General features: G+C 36.1%; 1 protein-coding gene across 1 annotated transcript; it reads right to left on the reverse strand.

Annotated features, from left to right (window-relative positions):
* Nucleotides 1-713: 713 nt before the first annotated feature.
* Nucleotides 714-23,863, reverse strand: LOC306888305 (protein NLRC5-like; the record flags this gene model as incomplete). Its single annotated transcript, XM_079446519.1, has 43 exons — nucleotides 714-1,540; nucleotides 1,652-1,735; nucleotides 1,819-1,902; nucleotides 2,047-2,124; nucleotides 2,690-2,773; nucleotides 2,883-2,966; nucleotides 3,052-3,135; nucleotides 3,365-3,448; nucleotides 3,533-3,637; nucleotides 3,759-3,842; nucleotides 3,945-4,031; nucleotides 4,110-4,193; nucleotides 4,314-4,397; nucleotides 5,059-5,142; nucleotides 5,233-5,316; nucleotides 5,435-5,476; nucleotides 5,581-5,643; nucleotides 6,200-6,286; nucleotides 7,080-7,163; nucleotides 7,311-7,394; nucleotides 9,200-9,283; nucleotides 9,410-9,475; nucleotides 9,574-9,663; nucleotides 9,756-9,839; nucleotides 9,937-10,020; nucleotides 10,506-10,565; nucleotides 10,681-10,770; nucleotides 10,873-10,956; nucleotides 11,057-11,140; nucleotides 11,306-11,365; nucleotides 12,618-12,665; nucleotides 12,747-12,836; nucleotides 12,974-13,057; nucleotides 13,186-13,269; nucleotides 13,904-13,948; nucleotides 14,964-15,014; nucleotides 15,346-15,435; nucleotides 15,582-15,665; nucleotides 15,851-15,934; nucleotides 16,041-16,124; nucleotides 17,772-19,497; nucleotides 23,175-23,234; nucleotides 23,563-23,863. The coding sequence occupies 43 exons, from the start codon at nucleotides 23,861-23,863 to the stop codon at nucleotides 1,468-1,470; spliced, it is 5,244 nt and encodes a 1,747-aa protein (XP_079302645.1). The 3' UTR covers nucleotides 714-1,467.
* Between the last annotated feature and the right edge of the window lie 32 nt (nucleotides 23,864-23,895).

The following is a 23,895-nucleotide window of genomic DNA, read 5'->3' on the forward strand; positions in this document are numbered from 1 at the left end:
TTAAAAAGAAAGGGAAGAAGAAAAGGAACGAAAGTAGCACGCTTGTGTTTTATACGTTTATCTTGGGTGTATTCTTTGCTGAAGAGCACCGGAACGCGCACGCATTGTTCTGTATTTTATAGATAATTAAATCAAACATATGTATTGTCTACTGTTTCATGCCAGCTAATTAAACTAATTTTGATAAAAAAAAAAAAAAAAAAAAAAAAAAAAAAGTCAGACCATTTGTAGGGGGATCTTAGATATACGCTTTGAATTGATGTGCTCTTCATTGTCATCATTATTGTTGACAGCTATAATCTGGGCATATGGACGTAAAATGTGTTTTTCTTCTCCGTCTTCTTGATTTTGTTGTACATCGTGTCATCACAGTTACGGGAATGTGTGATTTAATCCAGGTGAACAGTTTTTCCTGATAAAACAGCAGTTCCAGGATTTACCGTGTTGCTTTACTGCCATCTAGCAAAAATAATGCACCGTGCAAGTGTTTGAAAAAAGCCCATTTTTAAATATTTTCCCTTACAAGTTACAAATGACAGACTACCACAATCTACCTGCCATTTTGAAACATGTTTTAATTAAATAATAATAATAATTATTATTATTATTAAGACACTATAACTCACTATATTGGACTAAATGTTACATTTTGTGTCTCTATCTATATTATATTTTGATATGCGATTAAATAACGGAATAACTATTGTCCAAAATATCATTAAAAAATAATTTTACCTTTATTTAAATTTAAAGTGCACATAAAAAACACAGTAGATGAATAGAATACAAATGTATCAGTGCAGCTATCAGAGAGGATGTTTGTGCATTTACCACAAGAACTGAGCAATTTCACCTTTAAAGCACGTTACAAAAAAATTAAATAAAACAATTTATAGATAAAAGTTGAATAGGTCAAGTAAAATACAGATATAAATACGTAATTTTAAGGAGAACACAACATAGTGGTGCATGAAGTGCATTAATGCCCCTAATGGAGGTCTGGGCTCTTATGTCGGTATATAAGGAAAGAGCATGACTGTGCTGAACTTTACCTGAGAGCTGCCTGTATGCCTCACTGTGCTAATTAGTCACATTTTCATTGTTTCCAATTCTTGCAAATTACAAAATCCACAGAAAATGTAAATCTTAAAGATAATGCAATTGGTGTTTTTTTTTTTTGGTTTTTTTTTGGGGGGGGGGGGGGGGGGTAGAGTGTTACCTGCTCCTTCTCTTTATTTACCAGAGCTTGCTGTTTCCATTAGATGGACATTAAATGATTCAAGTCCCTGAACAGCTGGAAAATGTGTTGTTGTTTTTTGTACAATTAATTGCTCTAATGAGGTAATGTGTTCCCCAATTAAATAACTCAATCTTAAAATCTGGTAATAGCATTACAGCAATGTTATTTACCATATAAAAAAAATGAAAACCAAAAAAAAAAAATTCATTTGAGGAAAAAATAAGTGGTTAAACTGATGAAAAATTCAGTCTCTGATCTTTCAGATTGTCATCTTCTTTGGCAATTGGGTTCCTCCAGAGTCTGTGTAAAATGCAAAGAAGCTCAGCTTTTTATTTGCATGTCAAGCAGTTCTACTAGTTGCTACTTATTAATTACAAATTGTCTGATCAAGAGTGTATGTGCAAGTCATACCTTATTACTTCAATGGAGGGGCATGATGGGAGGCATTTGGCTATCACTGTGGCTCCTGCTGTGGTTATATTATTGGCCTCCAGGCTGCAATCATTAGTATTAATGACATCAGCATATTGTGATCACACTAATAGCTAAACTTTCACAGCAAGCACTCAAGTACTTACTCAAGTCTTTTCAGCTTTGTACACAAGGGTAAAATCTCAGCCAGTGTCCGTGCCACGCTGTCATCACATAAATTCCATGACATGCTGAGGAAGACATTAATTCATAAACTAATGGCAGCTTGGCAAACACACGCAAACACAAGGACGGGGACAATGCAATGTCTGGGTCCATGCATTTATCAGTCAAACTGCAGCAATAAAAGAAGTTACTATAATAACTTATCCCACCTGACGTCCTCTATGGATGGACAGTGTTTGAGGGATGAGGCTACACCAACCAGATCTGAACTCCCAATAGAAGTCAAACTGAGAGACAAGTAGTGACACTGGTTTACAGTATGCAGCAGTATCTAACAACCAATCATGTTTCATAACATTCAAAAGTTTGGGGTAAATAAGATTTGTAAATGTTTCCTAAAACAGTCACTTATGCTTACTAAGGCTGCATTTATTTAAACATAAATACAATAAAACATTAATATTGTGAAATATTATTACAATTTCAGTGTCACACGATCCTTCAGAAATCATTCTAATATGCTGATTTGGTGTTCAAGAAACATTTCTTATTATTATCAGTGTTGAAATCAGTTGTACTGCTTAATATTTATTTGTTTATTGGAAACCTTAATATAATTTTCAAGATTAATTGATGAATAGAAATTCAGAATAGCAAATGAATGTCTTGTCTTCTCTTGTCATTTGTTTTTTATCAAGTTAAGGCATCCTTGCTTAATAAAAGTATGAAAAAAATATTTTTAAAAAGTCATACTGAGCTCAAACTGTTGAACAGTAGTGTGTGTGTGTGTGATGTAAAAAAATGTATATTCCACCACATTTATGTGACTCTGTAATGTATTTAGTGTCTTACTGTAGTATTTTTAGTGCCTTCATTCTCATTAGTCCTTCACAAAGAGATATGGATCCTTGTTGGCGAAACTGATTCTCTGACAAACTAAATAAAAACAAAAATTGTATTCCCTGTCAGCGACATCTTTTTTAACCAATAGTTTCATCTAAAAATGTATTCTGTAATTTTTCACCATCGAGACCACATGACTTACTTGAGTTCTGAAAGCTGAGGCAGTAGCGGAATGACTTGTGCTAGTTTAGCAGCACTGGCCTGACCAAGCTGGTTTTTGGACAGCCTGTGAATACAAAATAATTAAAAATGATCACTTACTGATTTTCCAAGTAATATCACACATTAATTAAATTAAATAAATGTTTTACTGTAGCTTCTGAAGAACTCTGCAGTGGGACAGTGCTGCCAATAGCTTCTCTCCAGCCTGGTCAGTCACATTGTTATCTGACAGACTGCAAAAAGTTCATCAAGGAAAATGAATAATGATTCAATGAATCCTTTCTTGCATTAAATTCATAAAAATAACTGAACAGTGATGAATATTTTGAACATTGACAAGTTGGCATATCTATTTCCACCATATTTAATTGTTTTAATTGTGTCCACTAGAGGGCACACTACAATAATATAAATTGTTAAGGCACAGAAAATGAATAATCTTACTCAGTGCAGTTACCATACCTTAGTTTTACTAGTTCAGTCCATGAAGGAATGTATTTCACAAGCTCATAAATACCACTATCTCCCATTCTCCAACTTTCCAACCTGTAAACATCAAAAAATGTTTGCATATTACCAAACACTGTGGGCATGTGTGTGCAAGTGCTTTTTACCGACCAAAATACTTACTCAATCTCTTCCATCTGTCTAAAACCCTTAAAAGAGGCCAGTAGACAGAATATGCCAGTGCCATTGACAAACGTCTCTGATGTCACCACTCCAATCTTGTTCAAGCTGAGGAGAACATCCAATCAAAGTAGAGAAGAAAAAACAGGATGGGCTCCCAGGTGAGTACAGCAGATTGTTGAGTACTTTCTAAATATTCTATGAACATTTCAGGGTGTAAAAGCCTTACCTGAGCCTCCTAAGTGAGGTCAAATGGCTGAAGCCTTGTGCTAGAATGGTTATACCCTCCTCATCGAGTATCAAAGAGTCAAGTCTATGATTGAGAACAGAATATTGAATATAGTACATCTTGTCCGTGATAGTGAATGCATTACAAACTGGCCACATTTCTTAAATTCAAGAGTGCATGCGTTACCGTATCTCTGCCAGTGAGACGCACTGCACCAGACCTCTGACCAGGTCACACCCTCGAGCTGCTGTCCAACCAGAGCACTGGGACAGACTGGACAAAATATATCGGCCAATCAGCAATGTTGCACTCTTTATCACTGAGAAACAATGAAGGATATCAGACACTTACTTGATCGACTTTAGATTTGGCACACTTTGAAGTGCTCTTCCAAGTACTGCAGCTCCATGGTCACCTAAAACAAGCTGGGACAAACTGGAAGACCAGAGGCAAAAGGAAATGTTGAAACATATGGGAAGGAAAAGGTAAATAAGCTCACAGAATGAAATTATACATAAAAAATCTGTGTAAAGATCAACTTTAAAAACAACACACCTCAGACTCTCAAATGATGCCGTGTTTGGTAATGCTTCAGCAAGTGTTGCCACCTCATCCTCAGCTGCTCCTTTCAAATCAAGACTGTAAAAAACAGTACTTATTTTAACACCAACAGGGTTGCATGCACTGTATATAGGTGTTTCTACATCTTCAAAGTCCCAGGGGCTGATTTTTTAAACAAACTATTTAAAATTATTTTATTTCAGAATTTCTTTACGATGCAGTTATTTCTATTGTAGATTTTATAAATAAAAATCAATAGTAAAAATCTTACATGTTAAATTACAATTATTAATTGTTTTAAAATTATCTTATTCATTTTAAAAAAAGTAGTTGCAGCATCATTTCCATTAGTTAATATAAAAATAAATCAATATCACTCATGAACAGAATATTTTTATTGTACTTAATTTCCTATTAAGCTTTATATTGGTCAAATTTTGCAAATAGTATGAAAAAATTATTTAATCTTGTATATTTAGAATACTTAGATGCAATGAAATTAGCCCACATTTTATTACAAAAATGGTTAAGAATAATTTCCACCATTGTTATTTCTACCACAGAATGCTATTAAACACGATATATTATTTGAGATGTGGAAATGACACTGTGGTGGCAAAATGACATAAATGTCCTGTGATGCATGTACTTTATGTTAGATATTATGTAAAAAATGATGTTTAAAAACACCCACATTATACAGTATAAAATAAAGAAGACTGATCTTTGGAACACTTACGTGAGGTTCCTGAGATTCCGTAAGAACGGAATGACCACAGAAAAAAAATGTGCACCTTTTCTGTCCAATTTGAGCTGAGAGAATCTGGACATAAAATAAAGTAGAATTTATACAAAGGGGAAAAAAAACATCTAATAGACAAAAAAAAAAATAGTATCAAGTTCATTGGCTTACTTTAAATCCTGCAAGGCATGACATTTCTGAATGGGAAGTGTCAGAGGAGCGAGATGCTGTCCTTCTATGTCACAGTCATCAAAGCTAAAGAATATGACAAAAGTGGAGTTGTACATTAATTAAGGAGAATATAACAAAAATAAGAGTGAATAAAAGCATAAAACAAACAACAAGCTGACAATCAAACTAAAAACCAACACACTTGATGGACTGCAGAGCAGGAGAGAATTTTTCAGGATGAGGTCTGTCAGAAGGAAAAAGGGCCAAATTAGCTTTGCATATTATTTTACGATATTTATAGCACTCCGTATTCTATGCGCATAAAAATATATAGAATATCAAACTTACACAAAAGTGGATCTAGGACTGGAATTTCCCTCTGTAATGATGTTTATGGATGCACGGTTGACGCTGCAAATATTGGGTAAAAGATGTTTTTTTTTTTATCTCACCTCTTCATATTTTGCTCTAAATGTTTACCTAATCACTTGGCAATACATTATTAAGTTAATCATTTACAAATTTCCAAATTTAAATATGTTGTGCCATTTAACATGAATGTTTGAGTTGGGATGAAATAAGTGCAACATCGCCACACAGGAAACCATTCAATATACACCCACAGTACTATTAATATCACTTTGTCTCTGTCACTACATTTGAAAACATTTGCAGTTTTTAATACATGGTATGTTTTCATTACAATAGAATCAAAATAGTCAAACAGGTGTGCACATCCCAACCACCCAGATCGGGCTCAGGTGCAGGACAACTGAGGAACTTGAACAAAGAAAAAGGAGAGAAGTCCGCACACTGAAAATAGCTGCTCCAAATGAATTTAATAACATCAACGTTTCGACCCTCAGGTCTTCATCAGGCTCTGTAATGTTTTCATTACAGCCATGAGGCAATCAGTGGTCACAATATGTGTGTTTGTTGATTGTGGGTTACTGCTTCAGAACCGCACCTGATTTTTTTAATTTGTGGCTGCAAATTTAGGCATTTGGCAATGAGACTGGCAACAGCATTTCCTGTCAGCCACGGCTCTTCAATCCTAATAAAGACATTCAAAACACATAGTTATCCTCACAGCGCATCTGCTATATAAAAGTAGCAACTAATCACAGATTACATCTGTTTTTCATTGTTTCTTCAATTTAAGGCACTTAGGACTTTAAGCTATTTGGAAAATAAACTCATTAAAGCAAACTTCCCACACTCACTCAAGTTTGTATCCTAACTAACAATATCTTATAGGGGAATTGTAATTTTTCCCCCACATATCGTAGTTTCCAACAAATTTCAAATCATGTTTTGTGTTTAACATTTTGTGTTGGAATGCATGGAATATGTCTTGCTAAGGCTAATTTAATAGGTAGCATTTTATATATATTAAATAAACACAATTACATTCAATTACACTATTTACCTAATTTACAGAACCTTGATTTTTGCTTTCTATTCCATATGTTTTATATTTCATATCACTGTTGTCTCAGACACAGCTGTTGTAAACAAGTGCACTAACCTTTGAAAATCTTTAACAGGGCAACATTGTTAGTCATGATGAAAATGATGCATGGGGTGGCTATAATTTCTGTAAAACTGATGTAAATAAATTTACATAAATACTAAAATTGTTTATTACACTCTTTGTGGAGGCTGTCATATTATTAGTTATATTTGTTGCAAATATTAATAATATTTTTACAGTGGAATTTCATATTTTTAAATTGATAGTATGGGTTTGAGACAAGGGTAGAAAAATCTATTAAGAAATACATTTTCAAAATTCCAGATGCTGAAGAAACACATTTTCAAATAAACATGTTTAGTTCATTTCTTACCTGATGTCTCTGTGTTGGTGACAGTTACTGAAATGTTCAACAAAATACTCAATCTGCTCAGAACTCAGACCATTATTTCTTAATCTGAGAGGAACAGAAAAAAGCACATTAAAAATGTGCCAAATATGTCGATAAACGCCAAATTTCCAAACATTCAAGAAACGCATGAGTACTGTTGAAATAGTCTGTGAGATCAATCCTTAACAATCAACAATCTTTGTAAAATCTTACTTCACAATTTGGATTGTGGAGAGCTCAACCAGGCTGTCCAGTAGAGAGGAAAGGCCTTGACTGTGCAGTGAATTAGAAGACAATCTAAAGAACAGAGGAGCAGTCAATGTTTATTTAAATGGTCATGAAACCTTAAAACACATTTTTTAGATGTTAACAGATATGTGCAGTTTGCACATCCCTGAAAACACTGATAGCACTCAATTAATGGAATAAGGGGATTAATAACAGGAAGAATCTATAAAATATAACACTTTTCTGAGAGGACAAATAAAGAACATTTGAGTTTCATTAGTTAAGAAATGTGCAAAACACACACACACAGGTGCATCTCAATAAATTAGAATGTCTGAAAAAGTTCATTTTCTCTTGTAAGTTATTTCAAAAAGTGAAACTTTCATATATTTTAGATTAATTGCATTTAAAGTAAAACATTTAAAAAGTTTTTTGTTTTAATTTTGATGATTAGAGCTTACAGCTTATAAAAGTAAAAAAAAATCAGTATCTCAAAATATTAGAATATTTACATTTGAGTTTCAATTAATGACCATCCCTACAGTATAAATTCCGGGTATCTCTTGTTCTTTGAAGCCACAATAATGGAAAAGACTGCTGACTTGGTAATGATCCAGAAGACGAACATTGACGCCCTCCATAAAGAGGGTAAGTCACAGAGGGTCATTACTGAAAGGTGTGGCTGTTCACAGAGTGCTGTATCAAAGCATATTAAATGCAAAGTTGACTGGAAGGAAGAATTTGGGTAGGAAAAGGTGCACAAGCAACAGGGATGACCGCAAGCTTGAGAATACTGTCAAGCAAATCTGATTCAAACACTTGTGAGAGCTTCACAAGGAGTGTACTGAAGCTGGAGTCAGTGCATCAAGAGTCACCACACTCAGACGTCTTCAGGAAAAGGGCTACCAAGCCACTTCTGAACCAGAGACAACGTCAGAAGCATCTTACCTGGGCTGTGGAGAAAAAGAACTGGACTGTTGCTCAGTGGTCCAAAGTCTTCTTTTCAGATGAAAGTAAATGTTGCATTTAATTTGGAAATCAAGTTCCCAGAGTCTGGAGGAAGAGTGGAGAGGCACAGAATCCATGTTGCTTGAAGTCCAGTGTGAAGTTTCCACAGTCTGTGATGATTTGGGCTGCCATGTCATCTGCTGGTGTTGGTCCACTGTGTTTTCTGAAGTCCACAGTCAACGCAGCTATCTACCAGGAAATTTTAGAGCACTTCATATTTCCTTCTGCTGACAAGCTTTATGGAGATTCTGATTTCATTTTCCAGCAGGACTTTGCACCTGCCCACACTGCCAAAGGTATCAAAAGCTGGTTCCATGACCATGGTGTTACTGTGCTTGATTGGCCAGCAAACTCGCCTGACCTGAACCCCATAGAGAATCTATGGGGTATTGTCAAGAGGAAGATGAGAGACACCAGACCCAACAATGCAGATGACCTGAAGACCGCTATCAAAGCAACCTGGGCTTCTATACCACCTCAGCAGTGCCACAAACTGATCACCTCCATGCCATGCCAAATTGAGGCAGTAATTAAAGCAAAATGAGCCCCTACCAAGTATTGAGTACATATACAGTAAATGAACATACTTTCCAGAAGACCAACAATTCACTAAAAAAAATTTTGTATTGGTCTTATGAAGTATTTTAATTTGTTGAGATGAATTGGTGGGTTTTTGTTAAATGTGAGCCTAAATCATCACAATTACAAGAACCAAAGACTTAAACTACTTCAATCTGTGTGCATTGATTTTATTTAATACACAAGTTTCACAATTTGAGTTGAATTACTGAAATAAATGAACTTTTCACAATATTCTAATTTACTGAGATGCACCTGTAGTAACATAAATGTGCTGAAATACTCACTCTAATGTAAGTAGTCTAGGGCATCTGTTCACTATTTCCACAAGCTTCTTCAAGTGTATGACCTCAAAACTGCACTCCCTTAGCCTGTAGTTAAGACAACAGTAAGAGGAAGATAACATCAACCTACTTTCACTTTTGACTTGAGTGAACAAATCATACTATTCTCGTGACTCTCTGTGTTTTTACCACACATGTACTCTGGGAAATTACCTAAGAGTTTTGCCGTTGACATGTTCGTGCACAAACTTAATCAAAGACTGATCTTCCACTCCGAGGCTAAAGATGAGAAACACACACATAATACGTAAGCCAATTATTGTTCATGTCAATGAAAAGTAAGGAAAGCATGGAAGTGATAGTGTGTTAGCCTTTACCTTACTTCAACTGCAACAACTTTCTCACAGGTGTTCATTGAGTTGACCAAATGCAGTGCCCCGACTTGAGTTATTTGGTTGCCGGTGAGGCTGCGAAGGAGCGCAATAAGTAAACTTTACATGGTAAATTAATCCATAATTTCAATTACAATCAAACTCTACATCTGTCACTGAACTCTTACGTCACTGAGCTGGAGATCTTTAGTTTGGGCAAATAGTCAACAAAACATTTCACCCCTTCATCATGGAGAAGGTTATGAGACAAACTACAGCGGAGAAATAAATAAAAATGAATTGTTTGTGATTACAGGACAGTAAAATACACCAACTTCTATGGAGGTAAAAGAACAGAGGAACACTTACTCCAATTCAGATAGGCGAGGACAGTTCTCCAGTATCCTTGAGAGCTTCTCAACATTGCTTTTGCACAGTTTATACTCTGTGAGCCTGTTAACATCACAGAGAGAGTTAAACCCTCTCTCAAATGCTCTCATTAAAGCCAGCAAGGTTTATAACCAATGTAAATAAGAGATTTTGCTGTACAGTGTAAGATTTTGCTTCTCAGAATCTTCACAAGAAGGCAGAACAGTCAGTGATCATGCGCTGAAGTTGAAGTAATTATAAAAAATTAAAATGAAAGGGATGTCTAATGCTATTTCAGGCATACTGACTTATTTACACTGTTAACGAGTTGGATTCTCATGCTAAATATCAAATTTTAAAAAATTAGTTGGACATATGAGAGTATTTCTGTGCCAAACACACTCCTTTAGATACGTTTCGGAAAGTTTTTTTTCGATTATGGCCCTGTATGATGTCATAAAGGGCCGAGTACTTTGTATGGGCACTTCTCCAGGAAGAGCATGTTCAAACATCAACCAGAGCGAGAGCAAGCACACGCCCAGCAATGGCGGTAAGCTGATATTACTTACTTGCAAATAGCTGCCTCTGCTTTTTCAGGAACAAACTTGATGAATGCTTCTGCCTGGTGCCTGAGAATCATGTTAAATGCAACTTTAGAAAAATAAATCATGATTTGTGATTTTAAAAGTATATTTAAGAAAGTTAACCCTAGTTTAATATCTGACATAAACTAAAGTAAGATACCTCAGCTCTACAGATGTGACACGCTGACAGTCAGCAAGAGATCTGATCAATAACAAAGCCCCATTTGTAGACAGGTCAACATGACTTAGGCTGAAACACAAGTTCATCGTGAATAATTAGTCATAGCATGTCGTTAATGTTAGAGATAAACCACAGCTGTCCTGGAAGAACCAGACTGTTATGACCACTTACTTCAGTAGTTGAAGAGAAGACATTTCAGGAAGAATCAACATCAACTTCTCAACAGACTTAATTGATAATTTTAGATGGGAGAACCTGTAACACAAATAAGCAACGAGGATTAGCTCAATACAGATCATTCATGCATCTGGTAAGTCTTTTGTCCTCACTAAATATTTGCAGAAGAGCTACTCACGCAATGTCCAGTAGGTTTTCACATTCTACCAGTTGTTTACACAGCTTGGCCATGTAGACAGGTTTGATATCACTATGGGTTAAGCTGGAAAGACAAAAGCACTTAAATTACTCTTAAATGTAATGTAGAAACATTCATTTTCTATGAAGCTGCTTTGCCACAATTTGCATCATAATAAAAAAATGTGAATAACAAATTATTAAATAATCACAGCTAAATCAATGTATAGAATACAATTGAGAGATGTACCTAAGTTTTTTATGCAGATGTATCCCGGTTACATTTGGGGTCAGCTGTCTTGAATTATGTCTGAATTCATAAAGCACATTTGTTATTCAAAACCAACTTTTACATATGCATTTTATATTAAAGGGGTCATATGATGCGATTTCAAGTTTTCCTTTCTCTTTGGAGTGTTACAAGCTGTTTGTGCATAGATAAGATCCCTGAAGTTGCAAAGACTAAAGTCTCAAAACCAAAGAGATATTCTATATATATATATATATATATATATATATATATATATATATATATATATATATATATATATATATATATATATATATATATATATATATATATATATATATATATAAGTTAAGACTCGACCACGCCCTCCTAAAACGGTTAATTTAAACATGCCCCCACGTCTACGTTACGGTGTGGGAAGATTTGCGAAACACCGCCGAAATATATATGCAATGAAAGAAGGTGGAACTATTATTCTAGCTGTTGTATTGTTGCTGCCGCCGGCACCGTGTCCTGGAGACGCTATGTTTCGTTGTGAAAGTACTTTGTTTGGGCTTCCAAAAGAGGACACAGCTAGAAATCAGTGGTTAAGTTGTATTTATAACATTGTTCCAGAACTGTTCAACCCAAATATTAGAGTGTGTGCAGCGCATTTTACGGAGGACTATTTCCTGAACTTGGAAGAGTAACGTTAGCCTAAAATGCTGGCTTGCACAAAGGCTGTTTCTATAAAGTGGGGCAATTCCAACTTTGCAAGGACAGTCTGATGCTTCTGACTCACAGCCTGTAAGTACGTTTCTGCTACTGACTATTCAAACGCGAGTTTTGAGCAGTGTAGAGTAGTGCTTGTTGTTTGTTGTTTCTCCGATCACAAATGCAGACATGGATAAGACAGTATAAGTCATTATAATCAGTAATTATGTACCCACCGGATGCAACAAATACCTCGTTTATAATGGGTTTTATTGTTTTTGTGTCGTCTCGCCAGGACACGGCATCACAATACGGTAAGGGGCATAACATTTTCGTCTCACGCTTGAGGTATTCGGCCAATCACAACGCACTGGATACCTGGCCAATCAAAGCAGGCTACGCTACTCAGAACGATGAGCTTTGTAAAAATTGACGCGTTCAGAAAGGCGGGGCATAGAGAAGCAACAATGATGTTCAGTATATGGAAAATGATGTGTTTTTTAACCTTAAACCGCATAAACACATTGCATTACACCAAGTACACAAAATAATGTTCTTTTTAGTAACGTCATATGACCCCAGACATTTTAAGCAAAAATGTCTGCAACTGTTACAGTACCTTCGGCTGGTGTCAAACCAAAGAACCAACTTTTTCTTTCCATTTTCACTGGTGAGAAAAAGCACAGCATTTTCAGACAGGCAGTAAAATGGTCAATAACTCCATGCTGATTTTGACAAGGCAAGTTACCTTGCATCCACTCTCCTCAGGTTCTTCTGGTTACAGAGGGCAGAAGCAAGCATCACCACCCCATCCATATCAACACCATTTTCACTGACACTGTGTGAGCATTCATAAAAACATATACACTCTTAAGAAAACAGAAATGCACAAGTATATGGGGAAGTTATTTTGCATATGCAAAAAAAAAATGTCTGTCAAGACCAAATAATTTAGCAAAGGAAATATTGGCCTACTTGATCTCCTGAATGATTCCTAGTTTAGGCAGAAGGTCCAGAATATTCTTCAGCCCCTTGTTACCCAGTGAGTTGTTGGACAAACTGAGAGATGAGAAAAACATATTTCATTCACACCCTACTTACATGAAGAATTTTGGGGTATGAACTCAATCTGCAGTAAGGTTATTGACTTTGGAAGTGTAGAAGGTGAGTTGCATTTTAATACTTACTCTACAAGGGTTATGTAGGAAAAGCCCCTAAGTTTATTACAAAGGCTGACTACATTAGATTCATTGATGTTGCACCGCTTTAACCTATAAAGAAACAATTAAACAGGTCATTTCTGTCAGTTCAGTATGTTTGGTTTAGAAAATATTACCCACTGAAACAATGATAGTGACATGACAGTCAATTAAATTTTTAATTATAAAAAAAGCTACTGCTGCATGAAAACATGGTTATGCAAAGTGTTTGAATGAAATTGCGGTACTTTTAAATGCTGACAGAATGTCTGTGAATGGCCTTTTACATTTTATTCCTGATTAAAATAACTTTTTGATAAATAAATATTCAAGTTCGCTCTTTATTTGTTTTGCATCACATTTGTCTTTTTTGTTTTCCGTCTTGAATATAAGCAATGATTTGCCTTTAATTGCATAACATCTGTCAACCCTACAACCCTTTTCCACCAAATCTCTGACTCTGTCCTCTAATTCTCCTGAAATATTGCCCTGTAGTAAACATTTGGACTTTACAGACACAGTACAACACCTTATCAAACAAAACAAGATGAAAGCAAGGCTCATTCAGTATTTTATAATGAATTCATAAAGTCTAAAGTTCATTGTTAACTTTAAGGACTTTGTAACTAAGGATTAATTCGTTTTTCTTTATCTAAAAAGGAAATTGAAATTTAAATAACAACATATTAAAGAATTCAGTACTTACGTCACATTCTTTAGCTCTTCTGTGTTATTCAAATCTGTGTTTTCACTAAGGAAGAGAAATAATATTTTGTTGCTTCATTATACAGTATTCAAATGTTTTATTGTATTTTATTTATTGCTTTGAGTGACCACTAAACTGTACAGTCATTTTAGACTGTACTCAGTCAGGTTAAAACTATAAACTTACTACCAAATTTAAAAAGCCCCTGCACATTTTCTATCATCTAACATCTATCATACTAGATCACTTTGAAGGCAGTGCATTACACAGCAATACCTGCACTGTAAAAAAAAATCTGTAAAATTTACGGTAAAAAAACGCTGCTGTGGTTGCCGGAATTGTACCGTAAAAAATATGGTAACTACATTTTAGGTTTTGCGATTTTAACTTAAATTTACAGTTAAATACCGTAATTTCATTAATTGATATAATGTTAATATACCAACCTATTGAAGTACTGAAATACCTTTGATATACAAATGCCTTTGTACCTTTGAAATACCCTGACAACCACCAAATGCAGGTGGTGATGAGAAAGTCACATGATGAACTAAAGCCCATCACAAGTAGCTTTTAAATAATAACATATACAGAAGATGCACAGTGTCATTCACACAAGTACTAAACACCATCATGGTGAGACTCATTAAACTGAAATATGCAATAAACATTTATTAGAACATTAGATGTAACATACAACCTTAATAAACATAACTGATAGGAAAAAACTAAGAAGAAATATAGCTATTTCAAAGAAAAAACATCTCAAATTCAATCAAAATTTGAAATGCAACGCAGGGAATTCTGGGAATGTCAGTTTACGGGTTTTTCCCAGTAACTTTTACAGGAACTTACCGTTAACCATTTAACAGGTTTTTACCATTAAAATCACTGTCATTTTTTACAGTGTGGCCAACTGCACATTGCACAGACAAAGCAACCACAATGTGCAAATAGGAAATGTGAAATATAAAAATACATGATTTGGAGTTCTGGGGTTTTACCCGGCCTTTGAGAATAACTCGGCTAATAGAGTTTTAACACATCAGTCAGCACTCACCAGACTTTGTCAGAGCTTTGTGAGAAGAAAAGGCTGATGTCTTTATTGGCCCTGTATAGAATGAAACAACTGTGAACATCCCATGGAAATGGACCTAAATGGGCACGTCATGTGACATGCCCAAATTTCTTAAAAAAACATGAACAAAGCTACACAAGGTAGAAGAAAATACAACAATAAAAACAGGTCAAAATGTGGAGAAATGAATCTTCTTTTTACTTCATAGTATAGTAACAATACGATTATAAAGACATATCTAGGGTCACAATTTGAATGTAAAACATAAAATCAGTTAAGAGTCAATGATATAAACTGCATGGCAAATGTTTTTCATTTTCCATTTTCATTAAAATGTCTTTGACAAGCCAATAAAACAACATACTCGACATGGACTTTCTGAACAGAGGTGCAGGCAGACATTCTCTCAACGAGTGTGAGGATTCCATCTGTGGAGATGCTGTTCTTCCCCATCCTAAATAAAAGTGTAAGAAATTGAAGCAGACTTACTATATACTAATACTGAGTTTTTAAAGCAGCAAATATCTAAATAAACAAAAGAAAGCCAAATCAGTTAACATACTATAGCCAGGTTTTTGAAATGTAAAACACACTACTTACAAGACAGAGACAATGTTGGGCAGTCTGCATAGCGTTTCCGCAATCTGTGTTATACCTTCATCTTTCAAAGAGTTATCACTAACACTGTCAGATAAACAGAACAGGTTGATTGACATAGACAGACACAGATGACAGATCCATCAAGACCACCTACTGTAACCTTTTTGGAAACAAATTGTGGCAAATCAACTGTGTAATTTCTAAATTAAGCAGAAACATACAGTAGAAATGTATTTGAATATTTAAAGCAATCATGTCAGGCCAATTACTTTAGGTGAGTGATGTGTGGACAATCCTTCAAAGCCCTGGCAAGTTTAGCAGCTCCAACATCAGTGAGACCACCACTGATAAAACTGTAATCAGAGACAAGTATAAACCAGTGCAAAACACACTGCAAGGCAATAATGTGACAAAATGCATCAAGGACACAACAGACACTTTGTTGGATGAAAGACTTACTCTAATTTCTGCAAAGCCTGGAGTTTACACAGGATACCACACAAAGCCTCTGCAAACTTGTCATCATATTTCCGGCTACGAAAACTTAAATGAATAATATATTTAATAAGTTGAGTACATCAACATGACCAGATTAGAGACCGCAAACTACAATGTAAATCATGTGCTTTCAACAGAATCATGTATTACTGTTAAAATTCTGGCAGAAGCACACAAGCTGATAATTATTTTGACATTATGGCTGATGTTTGAAAAATGGTTGATTTTGAAACTCTATACTATTTTGTCTAAATAAATGTAAAATAAAACACTATCGCTTTAAAATGCAAGTTTAGGCAAGTTTCCATGAAAAATGGATATTCATTTCGAGATTTGCTAAAGATTACATTTAAAGCTGCAGTCCGTAGGTTTTGCCTCTTTGTCGCCATCTCTGATTGAAAACCTGGAATTGCAGCTTTTTGTGGAATTATCTTCTTTGCGTGGGGTTGCGAGTTGGCACGGCTCCAACGCAGATGAATCTAATGTTTTGAGGAGTATGTGTGGCAGTCAGTCACCGCACTGGTGTGGATATTTACTGTACTTCGCAATCACAGATTCTAGCCTACGTCTTGGAATATATGACCCAAATAAGAATTTTCACCATATATAGCCATCTGAACAAGTAAGTAACAAGTCTGCCACGTTTGTTCTGACCAACTGAGAAAAAAAGCATTACCATAAATCTCGCTACCAATGGTGATTAAATCTAATGATCGGTTAGCTCTTATCATATTAAACCATGCAAATTATTATTATTATATTTTATTCTCAAATTATTAATGTTAACAACATCAGCATTGCGTGACTATTAGTAGCCTATAGTGTGTATTAGCATGTAGATTTCAATTTCTGTATAGTCTAATCTAAATGTCATGCTATTCGAATTTCATATTAAGAAATTCTTTTAACCCAAAAAGCAAACTATGCTTCCTTCGAACTTGTTTTCTTTAAAATACAAATCTTGTGTAATCCCAGGCTATCTGTAATCAGAAGCATATTTAAAACTGGAATATAATTTAATTTCTATCACATGTGTTTCATAAACACATAATCCTTTCTGGATCACAAACTGCCATACATTAAATGTAAAATGATACATTTAATTATTCTAGCTGCTGTGTGAAAAGGCTAAACGATCCGCCACCTGCAGGATTCTCACATGAGATAGCCTAGTAGCAGGGACAACTTCTTTATGTTTACAGGCGTGACGTAATGATGCAGTGCCATGTTCGAATTTCCCTCGAAAACCTACCCGTATGGTTACCACTCAAATGACAAAATATTATTATAAGCTAACCGTTGTAAATCAGGCTAAAGTAAGGTGATAGTTTTGAACACTAGTTGGTTATGTACTTGCTCAAATATTGATTTCGGATCATTTTTAACCAAAAAATTTTACGGACTGCAGCTTTAACAGGGTTGTTAATATATTAGTGTTTTTAAAGATTAACTTACGCACACATTAGAGGATGGCAAAGGTAATCAAAATGTAAAAACAGGAGAAATGAGCACACACAATTAAAAATGAAATATCAGCCAGTGTGAACCAATACAGATAAATTAACATTCAGCTATCAGCTAAGAACCAAAATGGTACCACTATATTAGCTGCCATATGGGCTCCAATTTACTACACATATCAAAACATACATAAAGCATTTGTTCATAAAAGATAATTTTATAGAAACTTACATGAGATGATCCACATTTTTGAAACTAGGGAGGATTTCCAAACAATCCAGATCAATTGAACAGCCAGCAATGTCCAAACATACATTCTGATCAGCAGCCGCTGTCACAAATGCTAAAGAATCCATGTCAACTGCACTGAGTCTGATATTTCGCAGTTCAAACTGTGGTCTCGAACCAATAGCTCTTGCCAGCTTAGCATCTTGAGTCTCATGAGCACATCGGCACAGCTCCACAATTTTGGGGCCTGTTTGACTGGTACTTCCTGCCAAACCCAGCAAAACGTTACGGACAGCAGCTTGCCGCTTTTGTACCCAAACTGTAGTGCCCTCGGTCCCTTTCAGCTGGACCAAACTTGACTTGCAGGCCTCCGCCGCAAGCCCACATACGTAAACATGGAGAGAGTCTGTAAAAACGGATTTTGGATCGATCTTGGTGGTCCAGCGGGTTTTCAAGTTAAGCTTCTTCTTAAGTTGATTCTCTGTGATGTTCTGGCTGGTCATGAGGTGGAGAGCAGCGAGAAACTCCTGCATTGTAAGGTGCATGAAGGTGAAACCATATCCTGAAGATCTATCCTCACGAGTCAGTTTCACACGAGACAGTAAACCGCTTTTAACACCAAAATCCTGGAGTTCTGGAGACACATCTGTGTCCATGAAGACTATAGTGCTTTCCTCCAGTCCTTTGAGGGCCAACTGACTCATCTCAACAATTTTAGATCTGTATCTCTGCAGCAAAGATGTACCAGACACCACACCTCCATTGATGCGTTTGAAGAACGCCAAGAGGATCTGCATGTAGATTTGGGTTAAGGACGTTGGTAGTTGCAGATCAGTTCCATCAATGGAGAACAGATGTTCTATACAAACACAGCAAATGTGACAGAGTCCAGGTACGTGAGACATTGACAAGAGGTGTCGGTTGTTCATCAACAAGTTTACTGCTTTCTTTTTGAGTTCATCTCCTTTTTTATGGAAGTACTGCTCAGCGTATTCCTTCACACCCAATCGGTCAAACCCTTGAAGCTCACAGGTTATGAAGCCAGGGCTTCCAAACATGTCAGTCACATCTCGTGGTCTGCAGGTGACCAACACGGTGCAATCTGGAAGGAATTTACGACTGCACAGTCCTGAGAGGAGATCTGTCATTGGAAGAGGTTTGTTTGGGTCATTGATGCTCTCCAGCTTTTCAGGATGCGTAAGCTTGGCACGAAACTCATCATACCCGTCAAATATGAAGCAAACATTCTCAGGGTTGGAGAGGATGAATTCAAACACTGCATCACTTTGTTCCTCATCATCGTTACAAGCAGGATAGAAGAGAAAGAGTAGTTCTTTCAAGGTCAAATCACGTGAGATAAGATTGAGCTGCCGGAACTCCAGCAAGAACAGCAGGTGAATAGATGGGAAGGAGCCTTCAGCCCAGTCATGACCGAGGCAGTGAACCAGCAGGGTCTTACCAGATCCAGCCTGGCCCAGTAGCATGACAACCCTGTTGGTGGTTTTCAAAAGAGACTCAACAGACACTTTATGCTCTGACTCTTCTCCTTCATGGTTGTCTAGAGTGGCTTGAGGCTGGATGGGCCTGTCTTTCCCTCGTGGAGGGTTCCTGTGTCTTAAATACACCCATGTGTCTTCCAAACAGATGTCCTTTACTACATCTTGTGCCACTGACTCATGTTTTTGCAGTACCATGGATTTAAGAGCATCCGTGTATCTCTGTAAATGATCTAGGTAAGACAATCAAAGCATTATTACACTCTAAAAAATCCTGGGTTATTTTTTCAGTGTTTAGGTAGTTTTTGTGTTACCCAGCTTATGGTTCAGACATATCAACCCATTGTTTGGTAGTTTTTGTGATACCCAGATCCTGGGTCAGACGTAACGTAAATAAGTTATTTATTGTGGCACATTTGCAATAAAGGCATAAAAAAATATATTTAATTTATCCTAATCAAATGAAAATTAAATCCATTTATTTTTATGGCAAACAAATTGCTGCACAACAGAGGTTTACTGTTAAAATGAAAAAGAAAACAAATGGGATTATTCCTTTAAAAATAAAGATTTATTAATAATTATTAGTAGTAGTAGCATTGAATCTTATATTCTTACAGTTTCTTAACGTTAAACTAAACGTTTATTTTGACGGGTTGCCGTGAGGAACTCTCAGCTGCTGTGTACAGTAGCCCCTCACTGCAGAACAAAGATACAGGGGGCAGGGTTGGATCTACATCTAGGGGGTGGAGATGGGTAGGTTTAGAGGTGGGGATGGGTGGGTTTAGGGATCAGGGGGTGGAGACGGGTAGGTTTAGGGGTGGGGATGGGTGGGTTTAGGGATCAGGGGGTGGAGACGGGTAGGTTTAGGGATCAGGGGGTGGAGATGGGTAGGTTTAGGGGTGGGGATGGGTGGGTTTAGGGATCAGGGGGTGGAGACGGGTAGGTTTAGGTAAATGTAAGGTGAGAGGATTTAAGTATGTCATTTAATTTTATGCAAAGCAGCATCCCAACAAACACAAAACGTTCCCCCAACGTTCCCATATGGTTCCCATTTGGTTATTTTTTGAGGAACCAAATAAGAACATTCCCTGTAGGTTCTTTTTGTAATAACCTAAAGAGAACGTTCCCAGAACGTTCCCTGAAGGTTATTTTTAAGTTTTATTTTTATAACCTAGAGAGAATGTTCCCAGAACGTTCCCTGCAGGTTATTTTTAGTTGTCATAACTATGTAAACTAATTAAAACTTTGCAGATGTTTCTGATTATTCTGATGCTGAAATGTGTATTTTTAAATCATAAACAAACAATTTTTTGTTTTAAAAACAAAGCTTTTAATAATGTGTAGACATCAAAGTAGTCAAATCGCATTATAATGATAATATAATTCAAATTGTATAGCTGAAATCGAGCCGAGGTTAAGCGTAGTCTGAAAAGCATACCATAAACACCGGGTTTATTTGTATGTTTCTTTACAGCATGCCTCTGATCTGAACGCGCTTCTCCAGCACGCGCTTTTCTCCTGTGTTCCATATAAAGCCGCTGCCGCATAATTTAAAAAATGAACGGTCATTTTGTTTTTCTGACTGACTAAGGGGCCGCTCACATATTGCGTCTTTTGCGCGCTCAAGTTCGTTATTTCAAATGGAGACGCGCGGTATGCGCGCTCATAATGGAAGCGACGCGGTCGCGGTGCGACGCGCTCGTTTTTTCCAGGCGCGTCGGCGCCGCATCGAGATAAAAACATCCGCAAGCGTACCGCAGGTCATGTGACAAGAACCAACCAATCAGCTTCCTCACCTTTTCCGTTACTTTGAAACCTCAGCAGCGTTTTTGAAGTATGGGGTGCACCCAAACACTGCGGCGTTTTTTACTTTTCTTAGTAAATAAATCTTGTAACAGAGTTACAGCAAGTGTTTTTCGGTGTTGGAAATCCATTGCTGAAATTTCCTTGTTGTAACGGAGAGCGCAGCTGATGGTTGCTTAGCAACGACAGACGCCTCCGGAGCGCAACCGCCCGAGCGCTTTGGAAAAAACGAGAAAGCAGCGCGCCTAGCGTTTTCCACGCGTTTTTAGGCGCGATATGTGAATGGCCCCTAACACTCGTTTATTGATCTCTTTATTGAATAATAAATATTCGAGAGTAAATATTCTGATGATTTCAGAGAGATTTGACAAATAGGCCTAACTGAAGAGAACATGATATTAACTGAGAAGTTTTTGTTTACGGACCAAAAGAGAGAAGCACATCATCGTTAATTCGGTGGTAAGAAATTAATGTAGCTAATATTAAAGTCAAATAAATGTTATTCATTTTTAATGTCTGTAAAAATAAAATTCACATTTTTTAAAACCCAATATTTTGTTTAAGTCATTGTTATTTGGTGCTTAAGAAACGTATCTGGGTTATTATTAAGTACATGGTAGTTATAATAAAGAAATCTTACATATTAACGGATAATTCAATCTCATTTGATGCTCCTTATGATGCTTAAATGTGCTCTGATTATCTATGATGATTAAACAATAGTTTGAAACAATTGATTATTGAGGTCTTCCATACCGCTTATAACGTTACTCTACGGGACTCGGGACGGGAGTGCTGGATGATTACTGACAGCAGCGGTATCTGAGTAAAGAGGTTAGGAGAACGTTCTGGGAACATTTAGAGAACTTTCTGGGAACCTTCTAGGAACGTAAATAGAAATAGAAAAAATATTCTATTTACGTTAAGAAAACTTTCCTGGCTACCCAAAAGGGAACGTTCTGGGAACCAAAAACTAACATTCCCAGAACGTTCTGGGAACCAAAAATTGTTGGCTGGGATACAGGAGTGCGGTGTGAGTTACCTAAAAGAGTGTTGCATCTGTCTTTTTGTGTGATGGAAATGCCTGATGCCTTGCATAAAATAAATGATTTTATTCATAAAGATAGGCTATAACAAATATAAATACTTTAAATGTTAGATATGTCTTCAGAGATGTATAATGTTTGTTTACGGGCAGGTTAGAGTCAGTCACAGCATATTTCAGCTATGAGTAAAACGCAGGGCGGCAATGTAATGTTAGCTGTTCCCCACCGAAAATGAATCAACCCATAACCTGGGTTAAATCAATTATGCTGGGTCAAATAAACAACCCAATTTGCTGGGGGAAATTATTCCCACATGTGTTCTGTCCTATATTTACCCAGCCCTTGGGTTAAAAATAACTTAAATTGGGTTTTTAGAGTGTAAGTATCATGAATTTAAATTGCAGTTCAATACAAAAGCCTTAAAAAGACTAAGTCACATTTAAAAATTTATGAATGTTATTGTTTTAGAAATAAAATATTAAACCATGTGCCATCTGCAAACAAATAATGCTAGACATTATCTAAAAACTAGTTTTCCTTTTCTGATTTTGCCTTTCCATTTCCTTAACACAGCTTGAAACCTAACTGATTTTCTTTGAAAAGTGTTTATGCTATATTTCTTGTGCCACTTGGTTTGATATTTTGTTATATATATGTTTATATAAACCACTTTATGGACCAACCCTGCAGCGAATGTTTTTCTTTTGATTAACCAGCTCAAAGTAATGCTACAGTTAAAGTCATTTTTGCAGCAGATCTTTACAATAGATCAACTGGATTTTGTAACAGAAAATATTCTAATAAAATAAAATATAACTTATATTATTGTTACAAGTAATAATTTTATTGATTTAGTAAAGTAAAAATACAGAAAATGTCAATTATTTTTGTTTGGATTAATATAAGAAATTGTTCAAATGCAGCTGTTCTCGTCGAATAGCTAATGAGTTGCTGTCAGCCGAGTCAAAGTAAATTTAACAGTTGAGTTGCTCAGAGCGATTGCTTTGACAATGAATCAAATTTCAAAATGAGTGTGTGTCTTTAAGAATAAAACATACCTAGCCGTGGACGTTTCACGTGTGGAGAAGGAGAAGAATCAACAGTCTCACATGTTGTTCCTTAAAAGCATAGAAAACAAAAAATTGCCTGAATAATTATAACCCAGAATTCAATAACATTCATATTTTACATAATAGCTTATTTTTTTAACGTCTACATGATACTTTCACTTTCACTTCAGAGCTTTTTTTTTTTAATTATGCGTTGAGAAGAAATTTTAAAACTATCACAGTATAAACTGTATAGAATATGTTGTTAAATTAAATTATGATTAATATTAGAATTATGCTTTAATTGTAATTGTAAAAAAGTACAGTATGGTACGAAGAGGGAAAAGCTGATGCATAACTAAAAAGTATATCTAAAAAAGTGCAGAACATGGCTTACCAGCTGTGTATCCTGCTATGGACACCAGTGTAGTTTCAAGAACAAAAGGAATGTTTTCACTGTACTGATATACAGTGGCGAGAAACTGTTTACATAAGTTTCGGTCTGAAGTCTTGAAGTAATTTACAATGGCTGAGACACGGTCTCTGGTGTTGGTCAGAGACTGTATCTGACCCAGTGTTTTAGATTCCACTAATGCAAAGATCTGATCCAGAACACCACTGTTTTGTTCGCAGAGCAGTTCCACCAGTGCACTGGCCTCCTGGGCCACCAGTGCCAGGATGTCGCCTGGCCACTCCATTCTCAGCCATTAGCTGGGGAGAAAAAAATTGC

This window comes from Barbus barbus (assembly GCF_936440315.1).
Source record: "Barbus barbus genome assembly, chromosome: 22".
Classification (NCBI taxonomy): domain Eukaryota; kingdom Metazoa; phylum Chordata; class Actinopteri; order Cypriniformes; family Cyprinidae; genus Barbus; species Barbus barbus.